The sequence below is a fragment of the Bison bison genome, unplaced genomic scaffold (assembly GCF_000754665.1).
Source record: "Bison bison bison isolate TAMUID 2011002044 unplaced genomic scaffold, Bison_UMD1.0 scf7180017864030, whole genome shotgun sequence".
Taxonomy (NCBI): domain Eukaryota; kingdom Metazoa; phylum Chordata; class Mammalia; order Artiodactyla; family Bovidae; genus Bison; species Bison bison.
Genome location: NW_011494602.1, coordinates 4,227,419 through 4,253,707, shown reverse-complemented (window position 1 = coordinate 4,253,707; position 26,289 = coordinate 4,227,419). Strand labels below are relative to the sequence as shown.

General features: G+C 38.9%; 1 protein-coding gene across 1 annotated transcript in view; it reads left to right on the top strand.

The window, feature by feature from the left end:
• Positions 1 to 26,289, top strand: part of PLCB1 (phospholipase C, beta 1 (phosphoinositide-specific)) — an 833,798-nt gene that overhangs the window by 539,371 nt on the left and 268,138 nt on the right. Inside the window, exon 3 of the mRNA XM_010834232.1 lies at positions 6,914 to 7,051. Coding sequence (XP_010832534.1) covers positions 6,971 to 7,051 — 81 coding nt within the window. The 5' untranslated portion in view covers positions 6,914 to 6,970. The remainder of the gene's footprint in view (positions 1 to 6,913; positions 7,052 to 26,289) is intronic.

The window sequence follows — 26,289 nt, the reverse complement described above, 5'->3', positions numbered from 1 at the left end:
TTATTAGTGTATATGAATGCAAGGGATTTCTGTGTGTTGATTTTATATCCTGCAACTTTACTATAATCATTGATTAGTTCTAGTAATTTTCTGGTGGAGTCTTTAGGGTTTTCTATGTAGAGGATCATGTCATCTGCAAATAGTGAGAGTTTTACTTCTTCTTTTCCAATTTGGATTCCTTTTATTTCTTTTTCTGCTCTGATTGCTGTGGCCAAAACTTCCAAAACTATGTTGAATAGTAATGGTGAAAGTGGGCACCCTTGTCTTGTTCCTGACTTTAGAGGAAATGCTTTCAATTTTTCACCATTGAGGATAACTTAAAAGCTTCTGCACATCAAATGAAACTATTAGCAAGGTGAAAAGACAGCCTTCAGAATGGGAGAAAATAATAGCAAATGAAGCAACCGACAAACAACTAATCTCAAAAATATACAAGCAACTCCTACAGCTCAACTCCAGAAAAATAAATGACCCAATCAAAAAATGGGCCAAAGATCTAAATAGACATTTCTCCAAAGAAGACATACAGATGGCTAACAAACACATGAAAAGATGCTCAACATCACTCATTATCAGAGAAATGCAAATCAAAACCACTATGAGGTACCATTTCACGCCAGTCAGAATGGCTGCGATCCAAAAGTCTACAAATAATAAATGCTGGAGAGGGTGTGGAGAAAAGGGAACCCTCTTACACTGTTGGTGGGAATGCAAACTAGTACAGCCACTATGGAGACCAGTGTGGAGATTCCTTAAAAAACTGGAAATAGAACTGCCTTATGATCCAGCAATCCCACTGCTGGGCATACACACTGAGGAAACCAGAAGGGAAAGAGACACGTGTACCCCAATGTTCATCGCAGCACTGTTTATAATAGCCAGGACATGGAAGCAACCTAGATGTCCATCAGCAGATGAATGGATAAGAAAGCTGTGGTACATATACACAATGGAGTATTACTCAGCCATTAAAAAGAATACATTTGAATCAGTTCTAATGAGGTGGATGAAACTGGAGCCTATTATACAGAGTGAAGTAAGCCAGAAGGACAAACACCAGTACAGTATACTAATGCATATATATGGAATTTAGAAAGATGGTAACGATAACCCTGTATACGAGACAGCAAAAGAGACACTGATGTATAGAACAGTCTTATGGACTCTGTGGGAGAGGGAGAGAGTGGGAAGATTTGGGAGAATGGCATTGAAACATGTGAAATGTCATGTATGAAACGAGATGCCAGTCCAGGTTCAATGCACGATGCTGGATGCTTGGGGCTAGTGCACTGGGACGACCCAGAGGGATGGTATGGGGAGGGAGGAGGGAGGAGGGTTCAGGATGGGGAACACATGTATACCTGTGGTGGATTCATTTTGATATTTGGCAAAACTAATACAATTATGTAAGGTTTAAAAATAAAATAAAATTAATTAAAAAAAAAAATAAAATAAAATAAAAATAAAAAATTCTGATCCATCACCAAGAAAGGGTATTAGAAAGAAAGTTGCTTCTTATATATTTAAATGATTTCTCTGTTTACTTTCAGAACTACATGACTCTAAACTAGTGAGGTTTCCCTTGAAAAAATAGTTCCAAATGTCTTGCTTCTCCAGTTCATGCTCAATAATCTTCTTTTCATTTATTGTATAATTGTTAACTGGCTTCCCTGGTGGCTCAGCTGGTAAAGAATCTGCCTGCAATATAGGAGACCTGGGTTCTATCCCTGGGTTGGGAAGATCCCCTGGAGAAGGGAATGGCTACCCACTCCAGAATTCTGGCCTGGAGAATTCCATGGACTGTATAGTCCATGGGGTTACAAAAAGTCATACATGACTGAGCAACTTTCACTTTCATCTCAGATACATAGAGATATAATAATAAATCCTCAAATAACTACCCCTCAAATTCAATCATCACTGTCATTTGCCAGCCTGCATTATCCTTGCAATCCTAGATATCACTTCTAAATACTTCATTACAAAATTTTAGTTACATAAAACCAATAGCTTTTAAAAATATGTATGAACAGTCATTAGTGGGAAAACTTAATGGAAATTCCACAGAGTCATCTTTCTTATAAATTCTGTACCTAACAGTATTGTTAGAGAGAGTGGGAATTCTAGAAGTCTTTCCAGAATTATTTTCTATTCTGGGCACATTCTTTGGATGCTTTCTACTTGCCTATTTCTCAAGGGAAATTCTAATGAATCCATGAATCAACTATTGATCGATTTAATCAATATTCAACTATTGATTTAATAAGTGGGCAAAAGTATTTTTAATGGACATGTGAATCAGGCAGGAAAGTGTATAGAAGGAAGAGAAAATACTCGAGAGAGAAAAGAGCCAGAGGATAGATCACGTGGCTCTCACTGAAAGGAAGGAACGGTACAAAGTCAGAGCCCTTTCATTTCCCCAAATTGTCCCGTTCAATGTAGAAATAAGGATATCAATGAACGCTACAATCACTAGAGATTTATAATTACAAGTTTCAGGTGGTTTCTGAGGATTATAATTTTCTTCAAGTACACACAAAAAAATTTAAGTACTGATCAATGTGCTTTCTCTCTGAACCTCGCCTCAGTGGTGTTCAAAACCTGGATGCAGTTAATTGTTTCACAGAACAGCTGGTATCATTCTTTAATCAGCCTTCAGAAAAAGTTCATTCTTTCTGAACATTTTTCCTTAATCTTACATTAATGGTAAAGTGATAAAAATTTCCCATTTTGCTAGGTTTGTTTGTTTAGCATTTTTTTTACTGTATTCCTTTCCTTTTCTAGGTCACGCAAATTATGTTTTTGTGATAGCGTTTGATCTTTCACAAAGACCTGATGTTCTTGATAAATTATCAACGTGTTAGTCAAACTGAAGTTTCTATTATATTGAGTGCAGCTTTGAAATGAAATTTTCTCTCTTCCTAAATTACCTGAAAGGGTTCCTCTTCATGCAGCCAAACAGAGGAGAAAGTTTATTAAGTAAAGGGAGAATTAATGTCACCAAATAAAATAACTCACCTGGAAAGATATTGCTTTCTTCTTTTTTGTTTGTTTGTTTGTTTTTATAGTTCTCTATTTCTTTACAAGGGTGCTGTGTATAAAAACCTCAGAAAGGAGATCAGAATAACCAGCCTAAGTCATTAAGCTGTGTTGATCCAGCATGTAGCTAAATAAATAAGAGTGTAAGTTATTCCTTGCTCAGAAGCTGGCTGCAAATTTGCTAAGTGATTCATTTGAGGCTAATTTTCTGCATGACCCTCTCATTGTCTTCAGGACCCGTCTTATGGAAGGAAAATAAATTCAGCCAAACCAACAGAGCACTATGGGAGATTTTATTATGAATTCAGAAACTTTGGAAACATCCTTTTCCCAGCAGGTCCAGGTCTCCAAAAGATACATGCTTCTGATTTCCTAAAGAACATCTGCTCTGCAAAGACTGCAGAATTTCTCTATGTCCAAATCCCAGTATTTGTGAGGCTAGAATAGAGATACCAAGGGAACATTTCATACAAAGATGGGCATAATAAAGGACAGAAATGGTATGGACCTAACAGAAGCAGAAGATATTAAGAAGAGGTAGCAAGAATACACAGAAGAACTATACAGAAAAGATCTTAATGACCAATATAAGCATAATGGTCTGATCACTCACCTAGAGCCAGACATCCTGGAGTGTGAAGTCAAGTGGACCTTAGGAAATATCACTAAGAACAAAGCTAGTGGAGGTGATGAAATTCCAGTTGAGCTATTTCAAATCCTAAAAGATGATACTGTTAAAGTGCTGCACTCAGTATGCCAGCAAATTTGGAAAACTCAGCAGGGGCCACAGGACTAGAAAATGTCAGTTTTCATTTCAACTCCAAAGAAGGGCAATGCCAAAGAATGTTCAAACTGCTGCACAATTGCATTCATTTCACATGCTAGCAAAGTAATGCTCAAAATTCTCCAAGCTAAGATTCAACAGTATGTGAGTCAAGAATTTCCAGTTGTTTGAGCTGGATTTAGAAAAAGCAGAGGAACCAGAGATCAAATTGCCAACATCCATTGGATCATAGAAGAAGCAAGAGAATTCCAGAAAAAACATCTACTTCTGCTTCACTGACTGTATACTAAAGCCTTTGACTATATGGATCACAACAAGCTGTGGAAAATTCTTAAAGAGTTGGGAATACCAGACCACCTCACCTGCCTCCTGAGAAACCTGTATGCAGGTCATGAAGCAACAATTAGAACTGGACATGGAACAACGGACTGGTTCCGAGTTGGGAAAGGAGTACGTCAAGGCTGTATATTGTCACACTGCTTATTTAATGTATACTCAGAGTACATCATGCAAAATGCCGGGCTGGATATGTAGAAGCTGAAATCAAGATTGCCAGGGGAAATATCACTAATCTCAGATATGCAGATGATACTACCCTTATGACAGAAAGCAAAGAGGAACTAAAGAGCCTCTTGATGAAAGTGAAAAAAAAGATTGAAAAAGCTGGCTTAAAACTAAGACCATGGCATCCAGTCCCATCACTTCATGGCAAATAGAAGGGGAAACAATGGAAACAGTGACAGACTTTATTTTGGGGGGCTCCAAAATCACTGCAGATGGTGACTGAAGCCATGAAATCAAAAGACGCTTGCTCCGTGGAAGAAAAGCTGTGACAAACCTAGAGAGAGTACTAAAAAGCAGAGACATTACTTTGCTAACAAAAGTCCATCTCGTTTATGGAAGTGAGAGTTGGACCATCAAGTAGCCTGAGAACCGAAGAATTGATGCTTTTGAACTGTGGTGTTGGAGAAGACTCTTGAGAGTCCCTTGGACTGCAAGGAGATCCAACCAGTCCCTCCTAAAGGAGATCGGTCCTGGGTGTTTAGTGGAAGGACTGATGCTGAAGCTGAAACTCCAATACTTTGGTCACGTCATATGAAGAACCGACTCACTAGAAAAGACCCTGATGCTTGGAAAGATAGAAGACAGGAGGAGAAGGAGATAACAGAGGTCGAGATGGTTGGCTGGCATCATGAGTTTGAGCAAGCTCCAGGAGATGGTGAAGGACAGGGAAGCCTGGTGTGCTGCAGTCCATGGGGTCACAAAAAGTGAGGCAAGACTGAGCAGCTGAACAGCAGCAGTCGCCTGTGCTGGAATCTTGTTGCGTCTCACAGCTGTGCTTTCTCCATTGCTGATGCTGGAGGCGGCCCGCGCTGCGCCCTCAGCTAGTTTCCTGACCCAGCCCTAGATGGCATTGCTGTGCTTTGATTCCGCCAGAACCACCTTTTTCATTTAAAATGTGTCCATGAGGAGAGGGATGAGATTTTTGCATTTCAGTTCATGGGTTGATTGGAGGAAATCGAGGGAGAATTGTGACACATAAAAATGTGTTACTGAATGACAGAATGACCTTGACTGCAGAGGTCTTCCTTCCAGTTCTATTGAGATATAACTGACATCACCTTGTGGAAGCTTAGGTGTACAGCATGTTGGTTTGTTACACTCATATGTTGCAAAATGGTTACCAGCAGAGTGTTAGCTAACACCTCCATCACCTCACATAATTATCACTTCTTTTATTCTGGTAAGAGCATTTAAGATCTACTCCCCTCCTATTTTTCAAGTATGTAATATAACATTATCAATATTAATTATAGTCACATGCTGGACAATAGATGTTCACACCTTATATCTGGAAATTTATACCCTTTGACCAACATCTTCCCATTTTTTCCCATCCTCCAGTTCCTGGTAACCACCACTCTATAATCTGTTACTATGACTTCAGAACTTATAGATTACAGCTAAGTGATATCATGCGGTATTTGTCTTTCTCTTTCTGACTTCTTTCACTTACCATGAGACCATGAGGATCATAAATCTTGATCCAGAAATCCTTTCTCCACAACCTTTGGGCAAATTGTTTCACCTCTCTGGACCTTTCTGTGGTGAGAGACTTCAAGTCATACCAATTTCTATTAAGAATAAAAGGCAACTTTGTCCTGAGAGTATCATACTAAGTGAAGTAAGCCACACAGAGAAAGACAAATATCATATGATATTGCTATATGTGGAATCTAAAAATATGATACAAATAAACTTATTTACAACGCAGTCATAGAAAACAAACATGGTTACCAAAGAAGAAAGGAGGGAGGAAGAATAAATTAGGAGCTTGGGATTAACATATACACACTAGATATTCTGTAATAATGTATGAGGGAAAAAAATCTGGAAAAGAATATATACATATGAAAAGTGAAAGTGTTAGTCACTCAGTCATGTCTGACTGTTTGCAACCCATGGACTGTAGCCCATCAGGCTCCTCTGTCCATGGAATTCTCCAGGCAAGAACATGGAGTGGGTTGCCATTTCCTTCTCCAATGCATGAAAGTGAAAAGTGAAAGTGAAGTCGCTCAGTCATGTCCGACTCTTTGCGACCCCATGGACTGCAGCCTATCAGTCCGCTCCATCCATGGGACTTTCCAGGCAAGAGTACTGGAGTGGGGTGCCATTGCCCTCTCCCTCTCTGTCTCTGCTGCTGCTGCTGCTGCTAAGTCGCTTTGGTCGTGTCTGACTCTGTGCGACCCCAGAGACGGCAGCCCACGAGGCCCCACCCCATCCCTGGGATTCTCCAGGCAAGAACACTGGAGTGGATTGCCATTTCCTTCTCCAAAATGTTATATTACATAGGGAAGCTTTACATATGTATATATATATATATATAAACCAAATCACTTTACTATACACCTGAAACTAACACAACATTGTCAATCAACTGTACTTCAATAAAAATTTTAAAATTAAAAAAAAATCAAAGAATAAAAGGAAACTATTTTGGGGGCATTCTAGCTCTAATTCTTCTGAAATTATGCTGCCATGTTGGGATCTCTAGCTGACTAATGTTTTCAATCTTTGTTTATTATCCAGGACCCTAAATTACGTGAACTTCTGGATGTGGGGAACATTGGGCGCCTGGAACATCGCATGATCACAGTGGTGTATGGGCCTGACTTAGTGAACATCTCCCATTTGAACCTCGTGGCTTTCCAAGAAGAAGTGGCCAAGGTATGGTGGATTGAAACCTTTGAAGCTGATCACCTCAATCTGAATTCGTATGATATTATCCTGATTCCTTTGAAAGACTTTGAGTTTTCATCGTATTTATCTTGTGTTAAAATTCCATCTAAAAATCAACTTGCTGCCAATTAGAAGTGTGATTCAAACACTTTCAAATAATGGCGTTGACTTAAAATTATGGATTTTTTCCTTAGAAATTGGGCATTTGATATCATTTCTTTTCAAATGAAAATATAGATGAAACCACATTCCATTTCATCTAAACATCTTATCCCAACTCATTTTCTCTTAGCCTTACCTTCTTCTTTCCATCTGTCTCCTCAAAGGCAGACATTTTCAATACCTATTCAATTTCTTTTACAATGGGCAGCACCTAATCCATGATTATGTACATAGTAACTGCTCAATTAATATGAGAAAGGATGAAAAATTCTTAAAATTTTAAATAAAAATCTTAAATAATAAAAAATATTTATTCAGCCATGTACTAGAAAGATGAATTAGATAAGGATTCTTCATTAAAGAGTTTCTAATTTACTAAGATAGTGGGCCTTTCAGACGAATACAGAAATAATCAGAAGAAAGGCAGGGTATATCAAATAAGAAGCTATGAACTTCTGGGCAACTTGGACTCAAGTAATTTGATGTTTTCTCTAAAACTATTCAATTGCCATTAAAAGAGCTTGAAATGAACATATTGAAGGGAAAGGTTTCTTTTTCCATGATTATAGTTTGTAAGATACTAACGATGGTCCTGGGGCTTCCTTGGTAACTCAGCTGGTAAAGAATCCGCCTGCAATGCAGGAGACCCCGGATTGATTCCTGGGTTGGGGAGATCCACTGGGAAGGCATAGGCTATCCACTCCAGTATTCTTGGGCTTCCTTTGTGGCTCAGCTGGTAAAGAATCCACCTGCAATGTGAGACACCTGGGTTCAATCCCTGGGTTGGAAAGATCCCCCTGGAGAAGGGAAAGGCTACCCACTCCAGTGTTCTGGCCTGGAAAATTCCATGGACCATATAGTCCATGCGGTCACAAAGAGCTGGACATGACTGAGCAACTTTCACTTTCAATGTTGATTCTGACCCTACACACAGTTTCTTTCAAGAGGGGACATGGCTGTAACTATGGCTGATTATTGTTGATGTTTGACAGAAAACAACAAAACTCTGCAAAGCAATTATCCTTCAATTAAAAAATAAATTAAGTGGCAAAAAAAAAGTATATGAATCTAAGTAAAAGTTGAAATCTGCATATCATATCTGTGGCCTTATATAGCTTCTCACATCATGGATGACAACTATGGGGTCATGTCAGGCCAGTGTTCATTGTCTGAGCATTATGATCTATAATTTTTTGACCTTCTGTGCTCTGACATTTTTCTGAGCTACATGCACCAAATAATATGTCCTGACTTCTAATTTATTAGTGATTATTTGTTGTTCAGTCGCTCAGTCATGTCCTACTCTTTGCAACCCCAACCCCATGGACTGCAGCATGCCAGGCTTTCCTGTCCTTCACCATCTCCCAGAGTTTGCTCAGGCTAATGTCATTGAGTCAGTGATGCCATCCAACCATCTCATCCTTATCATCCTCTTCTTCTCTGTCTTCAGTCTTTCTCAGCATCAGGGTCTTTTCTAATGAGTCATCTCTTTGCATCAGGTGGCCAAAGTATTGGAGTTTTAGCTTCAACATCAGTCATTCCAATGAATATTCAGAGTTGATTTCCTTTAGGTTTGATTGGTTTGATCTCCTTGCAGTACAAGGGATTCTCAAGACTCTCTTCCAACACCACAATTCTAAAGCATCAATTACTGATTATGGTAGAGGTTTATTTCCAAAAGTTGCATAATAGCAATTTCAATTCTTACAATGGAATGAATAAAATACTATCTAGTTTTGATACTCTGGAGTCTTGAGAAGCTACTTTTTAAGGCTGTTTTACAAACTCAGTCTATTTTATATCTTCAAGAACTAAGTCACCCATTTACATCTATGGTATAATTTGTGCTTGGAGAGACTTCAGTTCAGTGAAACACTGTGTGGCCGCATTGTACTTGCTTTGCAATCCTTATTCCGGTACCAGCTGGTAATCAGTTGAGTGTATACACTTCACTTCTCAGTATATGTATGTATGATTGGATGGATGAATGAACATAGATAAATAAATACTAAATATTTCTACAATAATTTTAAAATATCACTGCTAGACTACGATCATATTCAGTTCTTAGTAAAATGACCAATTTATAATATTCATTAACTCTCAGTCAGAAGGATTTACTAAATGACAGTAACTTACAGGGAGGCTTTTCCTATGAGTGAATATAGATTTCATATTACAAACCAATCTGCATATTTTATGTCACAATAAACCTTTGTGCACTTATGTTCTAAACATTTTAATTTTCTCCTCTCTGTGGTCTTCTGCTCATTAATTTCCTTTAGAGATTGTGATTAGCAAGCCCTGTAGTATTCCCTGTCAGAACTACATCTATAGACATTTTTCCAGCAGCTACTTGCCTGGTATAATTAATGAAGCTACAGAATATGTTTTGCCTTCCCTGACTGTGATATTCTGTAGGGTATTTTTCCCCCATTGAAATTGTTCATCCAGAAGGTTTAGATTTGCAAACACCATGTGCTCTGAAAACTTAATTTCCACCCTTGTAATTGTCAGTACTCTCTCATAACATCACACCCTCTATTTAGTCTCGGGAGCCAACGTACATAGTGCCTTGTGTAGTGGCCGCACCGAAGGAGACAGTTTGCCTCATTGTATAGAATGCCCAACAGGAACCTGAGCTGCTCTGAAAGCCAGATGTCTCCGGAAGAAATTGTTGACAAAGGGATTCGGACTCATTCATTCATTCAACACGCATTTGTCAGGTGCCTTCTCTGTGCCAGTGTCAGGGACACAGCATTCTGTAGAAAATAGAGAAATCGTGATGATGAAGCACACTGATTGTGGGTCAGATGGAGGTCTGTGTGGAGGGATAAAGCAGAAGAAGAGTGTGATGGTGGAGGAAGGGGAGTATTTCTTGATGGAGTGCTCAGAGAAGGCAAAAATCTGAAGGAAGTTGCTCAACTGCAACAGTATCATCGATTCCTGAGAAATCTGTTAATTAATTTTTTTTGTCAGAACCAGGACTTCAACTTTCCTAAATATATTTTTCCAGATTTTCATGCTTTCTTGTTACATAAATCACTTGAGATTGACTTTTTTATTTATTTTTTTAGACAAGTGACTCCTTTCAAAGATGGATTGGGGAGAAAACTGTATCTTTAAATTTTTCCCTCTGTGGTTGGACTACAGAAGTGGTATCTTTTGTAGTTAAACAACAGTATTCTTCTTGATATGCAGCACAATTTGCCAACCCTGTGTGTCCTAAAGATCAGATCTCTCTGCTCCCTCAAGGGATACCTCCCTTTAATAGACTTGGAAAATAGGGGGTTTGTTTCACCTCTGTCCTCTGAGTCTCACACTTCTTCCTGCATCTCCTACTGCCTTGAGGACCAATGAGCACATCCGTGTTTGTTGTCCCTGACTTCAGCCCCCCTCTCTGGGATGCCCTGATTCCTCCTCAGAGCTACAGAGAGATGGAGGGTATCATCATCCTTCCCTTTACCCTCCACTATTAACTCCCAACAGTCCTCCACACACTCCACACACAGGTATTAATACAGGACTCCTGGCAAAGTTGGAGGTACCAGCAAAGGAAATTAGCAAAGGCAATAGAAGTTGATTTCTTGTTTTGTGGTGTAGGCTTTTGAAGGACTTTATTTTGAGGGATATGGAAGCCACTGGAGGGTTTGGAGCAGGTGATAGACATGATCTGACAACTCTTCAGTCAATGATTGATGGCAAGGGAAGAGACAATAATGGAAGCAGGAAGATCAGTTAAGAAGCTATAGAAATATTTTAATTAGATTGTTAGTGTCTTGAAGGAAGAGGGAGCTTGTAGAGATAAGAAGGGAATCTGAGTATCTATATCTACATCTAGTTAAGGGTACCATCAAGAGCATGAACAATTGTGATTGTATGTTGCATGTAAGAGAAAGAGAAGAATCAAGAATGATGTTAGACTTTTGACCCAACAGACAGAAAGGATGGAAGTACCACGTACTCCATAGGGAGAATTTAAAGTAGAGCACATTTGGTGGTGTACAGCAAGGGTTCAGCTTTGATTATGTTTGGTTTGAGATTATTATTAGATACCCAAGCAGATATGTTGAGTAGGCAGTTAAATATATGAGCCTGGCATTGAATGCATCAATTTGGAAGTCATCCTGTTATAGATAGTATTTAATGAGCCAGGATGAGATCAGCCAGGAAGCAACTGTAGATAGAAAAAATGTTCAAGGCCTGAGTCACTGATACGCCAACTTGAAGAGACTGAGGGGATAAGAGAGAATCAGAAGAAGCAGTCTGACAAGGAGTGGTCAGTGCCCTGGCAGTGAGGCAAGTCTGTGAGTTTAGAAGTCAGGGGAAGACAGAATTTCAAGCAAAGAGTGATCAACAGGGCCAGCTGTTGCTCTCAGGTCAAGTAAGATGACGGCTGACAACTGACTGTCGGATTCAAGGGTATGGAGGTCACTGGTGACCTTGATTAGGGCAACTCCGTGGAATAGTGGAATCAAAAGTCTATTGGAGTGGGCTCTGCAGAAGGAAATGGCAACCCACTCCGGTATTCTTTCCTAGAGGAGCCCAGTGGGCTGCTGTCCACAGGGTCGCACAGAGTCGGAAACAACTGAAGCGACTTAGCAAGCATGCATGCCTTGGAGAAGGAAATGGCAACCCACTCCAGTAATCTTGCCTGGAGAATCCCAGGGATGGAGGAGCTTGGTGGGCTGCCGTCTATGGGGTCACACAGAGTCAGACACGACTGAAGTGACTTGGCGGCAGCAGCTCAGGAATCAGTGGAGAGAAATGAAGAAGACAAAAGAGATTGTTCTTGTGGGAAGTTTTGGTGTAAAAGGTAGGGGAAAGATGAGAAGATTGCTGGAAGAGGGAAGCAAGATCAAGAGATAGTTTTAAGATGGGAGAAACCACAACATGCCTGTATGCTGGTGGCAATGATCCTGTGGACGGTAAAGAATACAAGAGAGTTGGAGAACTGCTGGAGCATGTCCTTAAGTAGGCAAGCATGGCAGGACCTAGTATAGCATTCAGGAAAGTATAGCCTGAGGTCAAGCCTGACCTATCAGTTGTTTTTATATAGTTTTATTGAAACACAACAAACCCATTTCTTTACATATTGTCTATGGCTGCTTTCTCTAGACATAGTTGAGTCATTATGACATAAACCATATGGAGTACAAAGCCTAAAATATTTACTATCTGGTCCTTTGTTACAAAAAAAAATTGTATAAAAAAAAAATTGTGGAATCTGTCTTAGTTCACAAATAGAGGGACTGGGCTCAGACAGGAGCAAGGACACTTGACTGATAAGAGGAGGAAAAGTGGAGTCCATCAGTAGAGATGCTGGTAGGCGGTCCATGTGGTAGAGGGAATGATGGAGGTTTTCTGGTTGCCTCTGTTTTCTCGGTGACAAAGGGAATAGAAGTCAGTAGCTAAGCATAAGTAAGTAAGTATCCTAAGTAACTTTTAAATCCTCAAGGCTTTTTCTGCACCAGTTGGTGAATTTCTTTAAAGAGCTGACTGGTGAGGACTTTGCTAGTGGTCTGGTGGTTAAGACTCCATGCTTTGAGTGCAGGGGATCTGGGTTGAATCCTTGGTCAGAGAACTAAGATCTCACATCCTGCAGAGTAACTAAGCCCACGGGTCACAACTGCTGAGCCTGCACGCTGCAACTAGAGAAGCCAGGTGCTGCAATGAAGACCCAGTGCAGCCAAAATAAATAATTGAAATAAAATTATATATATAAATGATCTTACTGATAAGGTTAATATGGACTGCAAAAGACAGATCATTTACATCAACCCAAAAATCTATATCATGTGAACAAGTTAACCATTCATCAGGTCCATGCAAATTTTTCCATTGGTCAAAGAGTCTGAAGATAAAATAATTTTCTTCTTCCTGACCAATTCTAGTGCCTCTTTCTAATATTCTGCTTTCCTTTGAGGTGGGAGGCGACGCAGAGGCATCTAATTGTGCTTCTTCCTGAAGTCATGCAGCCTAAACACCACTGTGTGGGTTGGAAAACAGATTGCTCTGAACCAGGGGCAGGATTCACAGGATTGCAATATGTTGGGGTTTGCTATCAAGTCTCAAGGATCCAGTGGGAAACCTGTCTTCATCAAAAAATTTCAGTAAGAAATGGAATCTGTCTTATGATTAGTGAAGAATCTCTGTGTGCAAAGGCAGCAGAGGTGAAGCCTTCTCTATTTGGATTAAGAAATCTAAAATTATTTTCTGCATGTCTTCCTCTGGGTTCAGGTCCCTTTCCATGGCTGGGTCCCTGGACACTCATCCACCTGCCCAGTTCCTATCCCAGATCCTTGTTCAGTGCATTATGATAGCGAGATAGCCCATCACCCCAAGAGACAGAATTCAGCTTTGGCATGAATACTGAAGTGGGTAACCATTCCCTTCTCCAGGGGATTTTTCTCAACCCAGTGATCAAACCCAGGTCTCTTGCATTACAGGCAGATTCTTTACCATCTGAGCCACCAGGGAAGCCCAAAGCTTAGATGGATATTGCCAATTTTCCAAACTGTTAGAGTTAGTTTTTTAAATGTTAACTCACTCATGCAAAAAAAAAGAGAAAAAGTTTAATAGAGGATCTCTGTTAAAATGTTAGCTATTAAAGTAGCTGTCACAAAATAAATGAGCGCTCCAAAAAAATGTTTTATATACTGACATCAGCCTTCAGGGTATATTTTAGAATTTGGGGGTAACATCTGTTACTTGAGCAGGTATGAATATCATAGAGAGTCTAGTTCACTCATTTGGGAAGTGTCATGGAAGCTTGCCTTAACTTCATCCACACCAGTTGGTTACCCTCCATCCAAATATGTTGCAAGCTCTCTGAATTTCCTAATTAGCTCCCACCTCTCCTTCCTCATCCTGCTACCCTCTCCCATCTTGTTCAAGTCCATGACAGGTCTTCTCTGTAACTACCTTCTACCTCCTTTTCTAGAATTCTCTCTTTGTTCTCCAGCTCTGTGTGTCTATCTGCTAGCAATGATCCTTAAAAAGCCTCAAACCTGATCAGACTTCACATCATTTCTGTGGCATTATTACCTACAAAATGAAGTTTTCTGTCTATGTGGTTGTCATTCATTTAGTGAGTAAATATTCTTTGAAGGCCTAGCATGTGCCAAGCACTAGGGAGTTGCCAGTGGTGAAAACAAGCATAGCCTGTGCCCTTAGGAGCTGCCGAATCGCTGCCTGGACCCAGCACCATTCCGCCTCAGCAGTTCCTAACCACTTGCGATTCCTCCTGCCTTCATAACCAGTGCCTTCAGACTTACGTGCTTTCCTAGATATCCTTTCTCCACTCTGTCCATCAGCAGAATTTCCAAGCCTCCTTTAGAGACTCACCGTGTATACAACTCACCTGTCTCCCCTCTGTCCCATGATTTCCATGAATAACTGAGTTTCTTCCTTTTCTTTGATCATCCCATGACTATTTTCTATTGCATTTATCACACTATAATTATCTGTCACTATGTCTGACACCCTATCCTGGATTTGTGAGCTGCTCAAAGTCAGAAAATATAGTTCAGTCATTTGTGTTCCCAAGATCTATCTTAGTCTCAACTGATAATAGGTACCCAATAAATGTGTCTTCTGCGGGGGCAGAGGAGGACGTTTAAAAAAGGAAAGAAGAAAGGAAAACAGGACAGAGTGCAGGAACGAAAGGACCAAGAAAGGAAGAAAAAAGCTGGTGGGTCCTTGAAAACAGTCAATAGCTCATGGAATATTATAGAGCTCCCGAGACTTTGAACATCATGTGCTCTAATCCCCTTGTTTTTAAGTTGAAAATATTGAGGCCCTTGAACTAGTTGTTTCAGATTTCTTGCTCTGAACACGGGCCTCTTCCAAGGTCTGCCAGGATGCCCAATGGCTTCCACCTTCTTCATCCTTCCAAGCACAACCCAGAATCATTTATTGTCCTCCTCCTCCTCTATCCATCAGTTACCACATTTTTCTGAAGAAAAGGAAAAATATCTTCAACTGGCCAAATAGTTGAGATGGTTCAGGGAAAGGAATAAGAGATTGCACCACAAAAGTGGCGCTTTTTAAGAAAAGGAAATTATAGTCTACTAAATGAAATAGAAAAGGAAAAGAGGGACTAGTGAATGGTCCTGCCTCAGTCCTCTGACCACTCCTGATACAGAACTTGATTCCTCAAAAACTTTCCACTTTTCTTAGACTTCCCTCCAAATTAATAGTATAGATATTTAAAAATAACCTCAAGAGACATGAAGTTCATATATTTCTTTCTATTCTGGGGACATATATGTTGAGATAAGAATTTTCAAACACTAACAGGTTTTCTGTACACAATTAAGTTTATCTCACTTTCGTTTTGAATTTAGCACCAACTTATGGTGGATGAACAGTGGCTATAAGTTTGACTTTTTAAACAAAAAGTGATGAAGAAAAAGAGAATAAGGTACCATATATTCTTTTCGGCAATATACTTTGGAACATAATGGAAAACTGTGCTGATGTCCTTGGAGGTAGAATATACATGCCAAAAATATGACTGTATTGAATATATATTGCTTTTTACACATGTGAAAAGTTAGCCCTCTTGGTTATTGTGTTTCATGAGATCTTCATTCACTGGCATTCTCACTTTCTCATATTAATAAGCCATACCTATATCATCTTAGGATATTCTTTCATCCAGTCATAAATAAGGCCCAAGTTCTTACAAGGTCCATATATTTCTCTGTTAGTCTTAGGATTTGATAGTCGTGGATGTTCTTTTTTGGAAAATGAGATCCACCCCACATTCTGCACTTGAATTTCAGATGATTATGGGGCAGATAAAGGATATATATTTTAAACTTTTAAATTGTGAAAATGTCACCCGTCTGGAACATCCATATAAAGGTTTAAAAGTTCAAAGTCACACCTCCCCAAAAAAAAAAACATTCGTTTTAAAAAAGGAAGAAGAAAAAAAGGCAATTCAGAAATTAATCTCTTCTTACATCCAGATAAGAACAACCAATTGCTATTCTGTTGACTGTGGCAGAAATCATACCTACCCACCTTCCCCAGGAGAGCTTCTTTTGAGCCAGGCAGGATTCAAGGGTGCCACAAAGAGGAATCAATGCCCAACTTAAGGGAGGATATATATGCCCAGACTCAGAAATAAGCATGATTTCAGACTGTGGGCTACTGTGAGTGCAAGTCTGCTTTTCCCCAGGAAAAAAGTCAGAAACTGATTAAGCAGCAGCATCTTCCCTTTCTTTCCAGTCGCCCAATAAAACAGAAATAAGCTGCTTCCTCCTTATTCCTCTGCCTCTCTGGCAGCTGAGAAAGCCCTGATTGTATTTCCTGTGTATCTAGCCTTAAAGAAGACACAAAAATACTTTTTAAAAAACTATAATTTTTGGAAAGGAAGAAGAAATCTAAGAAAATTTGGCTTCCATGCTTCATTACTATGGAAAAATACCTGACACCCTTTGAAAGTGGCAGGTTGATCTGTTTCATCTACTGCCTTAATATCGGTTGTTACGTTTATGTTTCCAATGCATCAAATGCTCCCAAGGAATAGGCTGCCCTTAAGAATAAATTTTTTTTGAAAATTACATTTTAATATATTGGTTATATAGTAATAATCATTCACTCAACAAATACTTCATTGCCTACTCTGTACCAGCCACAGTTTTGAGTGCTGGGGATAAAATAAACAAAAATGATTGTCTTCATGAAGCTTACTTAATGGTGGGGTAGGGTGATGATAAACAAAATAAATAAGATGGTAATAGGGGCTAGGAAGGAATAAAGCAGAGAAGGGAGATAGGAAGCATTTGGGGGGATACATAAGAAACGAATCACCAGTCCAGGTTCAATGCAGGATACAGGATGCTTGGGGCTGGTGCACTGGGATGATCCAGAGAGACCGCATGGGGAGGGAGGTGGGAGGGGGGTTCAGGATGGGAAACATGTGTACACCTGTGGTGGATTCATGTTGATATATGGCAAAACCAATACAATATTGTAAAGTAATTAGCCTCCAATTAAAACAAATTAATTTAAAAAAAAGAAAGGAAAAGAAAACAACTGAATTTCATACTTTAGATGGATGAATTATATCTCAATAAAGTTTTTTTAATCTATATGAAAATAATAGCAGTATGTTGTGTAGTATATTTTAAATTTAGAACTAAACATGTGCCAACAATAGTCTGAAGCATAGAAAGAGAAAAGTGAAACATGCTGTTGTAAAGTTCTCATATTTTACCTGAAATTGTATAATAGTATTTGAACACAGACTGTGATAAGTACATATTTCCCTAAACACACAAGCACATAATACAGAGGTAAAACTAATAAGGTAATAATGAGTATGAAATGGAGTCATAAAATAAATAAATAAATCAGTTCACCAGCCAGAGTCACACTAAGATACGATGATCTATGAGGGAGACCTTGCAAATGATGGAGTGTGTCAAGTGGTCATCACAGAGGAGAGTGGTGCTGAGGCAGGTGTGACCCAGCACATTGGTGGAGGGAATGATGAGCAGGGAGAGAGCAGAGGGAGAGGCTGGGTGTGTCGGCAAGTGACCCAAATAGCGATAGGTGGCCACTGTGAGAATGATTTTACTCTCAATGACACAAGTATCTATTACATTGTTTTGAGTAAGGGATGGATTTGGGGTGACATTTTGACAGGATTGTTCTGGTTCCTCTGTTGAAAAGTTGTAAGTAAGGGTATAGAAACAGAGATAGGAAGAGCAGAGTGCCTGGAATAGAGGTGGTGAGAATGGTTAGGTTCCTGATACATTTTGAATGTGAAGCCAAAAGATTCACTGAATGAACCAGATACATGACATGAGAAAGAGAGAGCTAAGGATGATCTCAGGTTCTTTTAATTTAATTTATTGAAATAAATATTCCTATCTGGGAAGATCAGAAATTTGGTTTTGGACACAAATTTTAAAATAGTATTAGCCCAAAACAGCAAAACAAGCATAGGTATGACGTCTTCTCTCTCTTGAGGTACTGTGAAAATAATGATAAAGGAACATAAATACACAATGATGAAGAGAACAAGATAGGTCACTAGGACATGACATATTTCACTAAGTTCGCAGGGGGGCAAAAAATGAAGAGATGTCATAGTGGAGAAAACAACAGATGAGAAAGTCCCTGACCTGCTCAGAAACAATCAAGAGATGCTCCAGGCAGAGATGCTCCAGGCTTGAGTTCCACCAGCCCAGCAGAACATGGACTAAGAAGTGGGAGTGAAAAAAACAGCCTTTCATTCCCTACTCCTGATCCTCATATAGAATAATCAATAACCAATCACTTTCTGCATCAAAAATTTGAGTGGTGTGTCTTTTATGAAATTGGATAAATAATTGAAAAGTATCATTGTGGGTAGCACTGGAGTTCAAGATCCAGAGTAAAGTTCTCATTCTAACATTTGTGGATACCACACCATGGTGGCTGGAACGCACATGCTCACTGGAAAAGAAGTCTGCTCGCTGGTCAACCCCACTCCCATACTCAGGGCTCCCAGCCAGCACTTCTGTTGCCCCATCTAAGATGGGAACTGACAATAAAATATCCACAAGCTATTGAAAAAACCTACAATACTGATTGATAAGGATGCAAAGATGAACAGAAAAAAGAAGTAATAATAAAGTGAAGTCGCTCAGTCATGTCCAGCTCTTTGCGACCCCATGGACTTTAGCCTACCAGGCACCTTGGTCCATGGGATTTTCCAGGCAAGAATACTGGAGTGGGTTGCCATTTCCTTCTCCAGGGGATCTTCCTGACCCAGGGATCGAACCCAGGTCTCCCACATTATACGCAGACGCTTTACCGTCTGAGCCACCAAGAAAGCCCCATTAGTATAATTAAGGAAACAGTTTAAAAAAAAACTAGGACGTATCTTCAGAGAGAATTTTAAATATATTTTACCCTTAAGAAAAGAACAAGATGCTATGAAAAGTCGGTAACAAAAATAAGAAAGTTCTCTTAGAAATAAAATATAAAATAATGGAACAATAATAAAAATTCTGCTATACTACTAAAAGAGGAGGTGAAGGAAATGTCTCAGAATGTGGAACCAAGCAAAACAACAACAATGAGGGCAGCAAACAAACAACTAGAAAGTGAAAGATAAAAAAAGGATAAGAAAAGTGAAAATATAAGAAATATAGGTATAATCAGTCTAGCTAGGGTGGTAGCCAATGAAAAGAGAAAGCAGAAGAGAAGAAAATATGAAAAACATAATACAAGAAAACAAGTTAGAGCTCAAGGAAGGTGCTGGTCTTGAAGCTGAAATAGAAAGTGTAGGATTGGAATAGCTTCAGGAAATATGAGTAGGAAGCTAGAAGATATAAGATAAATGCAAATGGCTTAAGTTTCTTCTCCCTAAAAGAAAATTAAAGTTGAAAAAGAGATAAATGTATAAGAAATGCACTAGTTAAACTCAAACCATGCTGAAAATATACAGGATTTTCAACAATAGAAGGAGCAGTCAAAAAAGATCCATATTGTCTTGGTATTAGGAATGTTTTCTTTTGAAAGTCATGTAGTTCATGGTGGTATAACTACAGCAAGTAAAATAATCAAAGTCTAATATATGACCCAACAGAAAAGTGTATTTGCTTTTTATGCAGTCATGTAAATTTTTATTTTTATTAGTTTTAAACTTTTAGACTCAATCTATATGCAAAATATTAAAGTCAGTTATGGATACTGGATAAGACAAACATATTTCAACTTTGACAAGTTAGAAAGTAAATTTAAACAAGAATCAGAGGTGAAAAGATTTGCAGGTAAATGTCCTTTCACAAACAGAGAAGCGAATGATACTATCTTTAATTGGTGGATTACAAAGTGGTTTGAGTATGTTGCTTGAAGTTATAGTGATGGGGAAAAAGAAAACTAGTGATGACAATTCTATCAGGAGGAAGGAGAAAGGGGAGATGGGACATATGGTAACAGATTTAAAACCTCGTCAACCTCATCAGTGCAGAGTGTGTAAGTCAAAGAGAGAAAGACAAATACTATATATGAACACATATATATGGAATCCAGAAAGGTGATACCAATGATCCTACATACAGGGCAGCAAAGGAGACATAGATGTAAAGAACAGACTTTTGGACTCAGTGAAAGGGGAGGGTGAGAATAGCATTGAAATATATACATTACTATACATGAAATAAATGACCAGTGGGAGTCCGACGCGTGAAGCAGGGCACCGGGAGCCTGTGCTCCGTGACAGTGTAGGGGGATGGGGTGGGGAGGGAGGAGGCTTCAGGGTGGAGGAGACACGCATACCTACGGCTGATTTATCCTGATACATGGCAAAAATCATCACAGCGTGGTAAAGTAATTACCCTCCAATTAAATAAATTAAGAAAACCTCATCAACCAGAGTGAAAATCAATAGTTAAGTTCTAAAACCAATTAAAAAAAAGTACTGCAAATATATTGTTTATAAATATTAAAGAAACCCCACAAAATTTAAGAAGAGGAATGCCTCTGCCACTCCAGCTATCTGTGTTCCCAGCAGCAAGACGACAGAACCCCTAATCAGGAACCACACTTTCCCAGAGCCTCCCAGTAGACTCCCGACGGCACCAGACACCGTGTGTCACCTTGCCACTCTCACTTGCTGGAGACGCTGGGGAAAAGTAGATTTTTCAGTTATATTTTCTGGCCTGAATAATGTCAGATTTCATTCAGGACAGAAGGAGAAAATGGACATTAGCTCTCAGCAGGGGTTCCACAGCTAGACAGTGGCAGAGTAGGGTTCTGAAACCCAATGAAATATATGTTTAAATAGTAAAAGCATAAACAATATAAGAGTCAATGAGAAGCATTAAATAAACAGGTATCAGTAGTGTAAATTTAAATCAAAAGACAAGCACAGATTGTGTTGAAGACTCACCCTTCCTTTGCCTTCATAGGCAGTGAAAATTGACCGAAGGTGAGGCCATCAGAACTAAGGACAAAGACAAGTTATCAGAGAGAAAGGACTAACAGGTGGAGTCAATTACCAAGGGCCAAATACTCCTTCATTTAAAAAAAAGAAGAATCTGGCTTGAAAAAAGTTTTAAAATAAACGTGGAGGTGGGCATAATTAAGTTTATTTAAAACAAATTGGTTTCCAATTGAGAAAATTATATTTTAAAATTGTGTGTACTAAGTTTTAATGAGCAAGTACCTGCGTGTAGTTGCTAATCAGTTTCATGGAATGCAGTTTTGGCTTTGTCAAGCAAATTCCATTTAACAAAAAGCAGCACCTCTTAACTCCCAAGAAATTGTGATTGCTCCTCTTTTTTCAGCCTTGATATGCATCTTACTAAAGAAATTAGCTGTTGTTTTTTTTCTTTTAAATTTTTTTCATTTGATCTCCTCAAATAGACTTGCTTAAAAAATATAGTATCAATTATAATTTCAGAACCTGGTTACATACATTTTTACTGTCTATAATACATAATACCTTGGTAAATGCAATCAAGGTCGTAATTTGCATGGATACTGCTAGGCTTAGGGTTCATAATAGCAAGTGTTTTTGTAAAAGTGAGATGAGCATTTTGGACAGAACCACTTTAAGAATATGGTGGAGTGACATGAACGCCATGGAAGCAAAGCTTTGGAAATTTCATCCGAGGCATTTGATGGACATTTCTCAGTTATACAAATAAACAATGACTCAGGAACTAGCTGGACAGAGAGATGGATGTCTCCTGGATGCTTGGGGCTATTGCACTGGGACGACCCAGAGGGATGGTATGGGGAGGGAGGAGGGAGGAGGGTTCAGGATGGGGAACACATGTATACCTGTGGCGGATTCATTTTGATATTTGGCAAAACTAATACAATTATGTAAAGTTTAAAAATAAAATAAAATAAAAAAAAATACGTGAGACTCACAGTGATACAACTGAAAACCTCTCATCATGAAAACGTAACCAAAGCAAACATTTTTCTCTTTTTCCACTCTGTACCCAGTATGTTGCTCTTTGGGGGTTTTTCTCCCCCCTCTGAAGAATTCTCTTAAGATTTTTTTCAATTTGCTGTTACCACATTAAGCTTTTCCCATTGCTCAGGAGAATGTCAAAAGGTGTAAGAGCAGGATTAGGGATATACTAGACTGTTAGCTCTCAAAGTGTGATTCTTGCATCCGTATCTTGAACACTGCACTTGAACACTGAACTCTTCCTTAGACCATCAGGTACCATTTATTACAGCGTGCTTCACTTATCCAGGGAAAAATAATTGAGCAACAAGTCTTCAGAAAGCATTCCCAAACAGAACAAAGCATAAAGCATATCTATGAAGCCAATGTAGATGCTCTAGGCCCTAAAACTAAAAATTCTGTACTTTATTAATTGGAAATTGCTATGCACAGGACTCTGAGTTCTTATAACCTATTCTAGCACAGTTCAAATTACAATAGGAAATGTGTGAAGCTATTATCCAAAACACCAGAGCAAACCATGGTGACTAAATACTTATAACAAGGGATACATAAAAATGAATTTCACAAAGCATAAATTATATAGCATGGATGTAATTCCCTTTTATTTACAGATTCATTCACTCATGCAGTCAACTCAGGTCATCAAGTGCATATCTATTTCTTGGGATATAAAAAGAATGGTTACAGAGCTATGAGATCCCACACAGGTTGTGGGATAACACATATCCTTTTTTCCTCCTGCTTTTTCATATACTCCCATGAATGGCTATATGCAGTGTTTTCTATACTCTTCATGCTTCTACTCACTGCTTCTCTTCCAGGCCCAGTGATCTGGTTCTCATGGACATCCAAATGGATTGTTCTAGAGGTAGAGCAACCAGTCAGAGACCTTTCCCAGGATTTTTCCTACTGGAAGTAGGAAATCAGTCAGACTCTCTCTAGTGATGAGAGGAGCCACATGTGACAATTCTTGGTGCAATTGGTGACCATGGAGAAGAAGCTGGTCAATCAGGAAGAAAGTAATGATATCAGGAAGAGAGAGAAGTGAAAAAGCAATGAAGAAAGTCTTTCTGCCATTCAGGCCCCTGGTTCCTTATGATCTTATAACTACACAAGTTTTTGCTGCAGTTTGTCAGATGTTCCCTCCAGTTACAGGAATGATCCAGTGTCCTTGGCAAATTCTCATATTTCCTAGGCTAATTTGAGCTGTGGTTTTGGCAACTATAGACTAAAGATATTTGAATCACATGGTCTGAAAATAACTATGCACCTTTCCTGATATTATGTCATTTGAGTAATATGATTTTTCTAGTATCCCAACTCTGATAATATTGGGTTGTTATATGCTTCCTGGTTTTTGTTTTGTTTTGGTAATTATGTTATATTTGTATCAGGTGAACATTTTGAATGTAAGATATAAGATCAGCACTGCCACCTAAAACAAGGGAACTGTATCAGAAATTTTGCCAAAATTCTAAATACTCAATATAGACCCATAAACTTGGTTACTACTCAGACAGTCTTTTCTGCTTTTAATGAAAGTCTTTGCAGCTCATATACCGTCTTTCATGATGAAAACATTCTTTACTGTGCCATTAAGACAAATGCATGGCAAGATGAATTCTGATGCCTGCCAGCAGGTAAGAGAAACATACTCAGCCAGGCAATGCAACCCTGAATGAGCCAGGTTGGGATTTCTTACTCAAATCCCAACCTGCTGCCTGCTCATGAGCAGAAGTAATAGAAATGACACCATTATCAATTATGGCAATAGGAGTTTGCCAATAAACTAAAAAATAATGGAAAGCTATTAAAATTGTTAGGACTTTCATATAGCTCACAGATATTAAAATATTCCATTTTAAATTATTATTTATTCCAAGAATCTTCTATTTAAAAAAAAAAAAAAAAACATAGATTGAGGTTTCCAAATCAGGTACTTTGAAAATACTTGCTTTTAGATTATCATTTGTGACTCCTTTTATTTCATTAGGGTAACCATTGGCTCATAATTGGTTATATTCAATATATGCAGAGAGATTGATTCAGTGTTCCTTTTAGAATGTTTTTGTTTCCCCAAAGATCTCACCGAACAAATACATGCTTCTGAGGACAGAGTTCACACTCTGCCTTTCCTTTGTGACTCCAGCTGCTTGGTATCAGGTCACAGCCGTAAACTGGGCGCCTGGCATGACACGATCATAGGTGGCATTTACAAGACAGTCATTGTGTGTCTCTGTTTTTGTCAGTAAGACTGAGACTGACTATCACCCTGTGTTTGAGCACAAACCTCAAACAAACAAAACTTTCCTCTTTTTAAAGACAATAAGCACAAGTAACCAAAAGAAAAATGAATGTTAACAGGAAATTTGCAGAAAAGATAAAGTGGAACAGCCCTGACAGGTATTAAACAAAGCCAACCAGACAGGTAAATCAGTGATGGCAATTAAGGCCAATCCAAGGTCCCACATTGCATCTATCAGATTTGCAAACAATTTCTGAAAGGCTGATAATAGCAAGTGTTTTTTAAAATGTAGAAAAACACAAGCTCTCCTACACTGCCAAAAGGAACATAGAAGGTCCTTACTGCTTTGGTGAGCAAGCAGCGAGCGGCATCTGGTACTGCTGAAGATGCCACATCCAAAGAAAACATCACGATAGTAGTTACCCGAGAGAAACTTCTGGATGTGGCTTGAGGCAGAAGGAAGTTGGTTTGTGCAAAGAAACCATGTGTGTCCATCAACAAACGAAAGGATTAATAAATTTTATATTCTTATATATATAAGAAGCAACTGGAGGGCTTCTCAGGTAGCTCAGTGGGTAAAGAACCTGCCTGCAATGCAGGAGATGCCAGAGATATGGGTTCGATTCCTGGGTCGGGAAGATCCCCTGGAGCAGGGCATGGCAACCCACTTCAGTATTCTTGCTTGGAGAATCCCATGGACAGAGGAGCCTGGCGGGCTACAGTCCATGGGGTCTCAGAGTCAAACTTCAAGCGACTGAGCACACATTCTTATAGTGGAATAGTTTAGTAGTTAAAATTAATAACTTTGATCTAAATGAGAAGTAGGGACACATTTTAAAGACATAATGTTGATTGCAAATAGCAGCTGGCCAAAGGATGCATCCAGTTTGATATGATTTATGTAATACTTTATATAGCCATATAAGAGTCCATACCAGGACTGGCAAAATTTTTTTCTGTTAAGGGCCAGTCAGTAAATACTTTGCCCTTTGGGAGTCTCTGTTGGCAACTATTCAACTTTGACCCTGTAGAACAAAAGCAGCCATGGACAATATGTAAATGAATGAGCATGGCTGTGTAGCAGTAAAACTTTATTTACAAAAACAGGTGGCAGGCTGGATTTAGCCTTCAGGGGTTTGTTGAACACTGATAAAGACCATTGTCCTCAGAATATCATATGAAAATAGATATTCTTTAATGTCTACTTTTCAAAATAGAGCTTGCTCCTAAGAAAGCAAGAAGAATGGAATCAAGCAGAAGAACAACACAGAATAAGTCTGCACCAGTGTCTTAAGTATATGACAGTTAAAAAGCACTAAAGCAAATATCACAAAATGGTACCATTTGTTACACTGGATATGTGTTAGTTACACTATTTTCTGCATTTTCAGGTATAACAGAGATATGTAATGCTGAAAAAAGGAAAGATTAAAAATACATTAAAATATTAAAGATAGTATGCATCAGAACAATGGGAAACAGAAATATCTGTATTTCAAACAGAAATATCAACTTGTGTTCATAAATTGAGCCAAAAAGTTAAGAAGTGTGAATTGCAATAGGAGAAATGTTCTCTGAACTGTGAACACGTGTTGAACAACAGCGTGACTGGTAGACATGGCATGACTAGATCCAAAAGTTTGGACTGAATCTCTCTCTTCATGTGAGTCCAGTCAAGTTTGAGTTGAATCTGTGACTTCCTCTATCCAAGTTCTAAGGCTTTGGACTGACACTTTGTGATCACCCTCACCCCTCTTACCATTTCCCCTCTACCATGGTTACGACATAGTGGTAAGGTATTTATAAGCTTTGCAGTTTGTTTCATCACTGTTGCATAGTTAGCAAGGTGTTTAGTCTCCAGAGGCAAGCTTCTTGGTTTCAAAT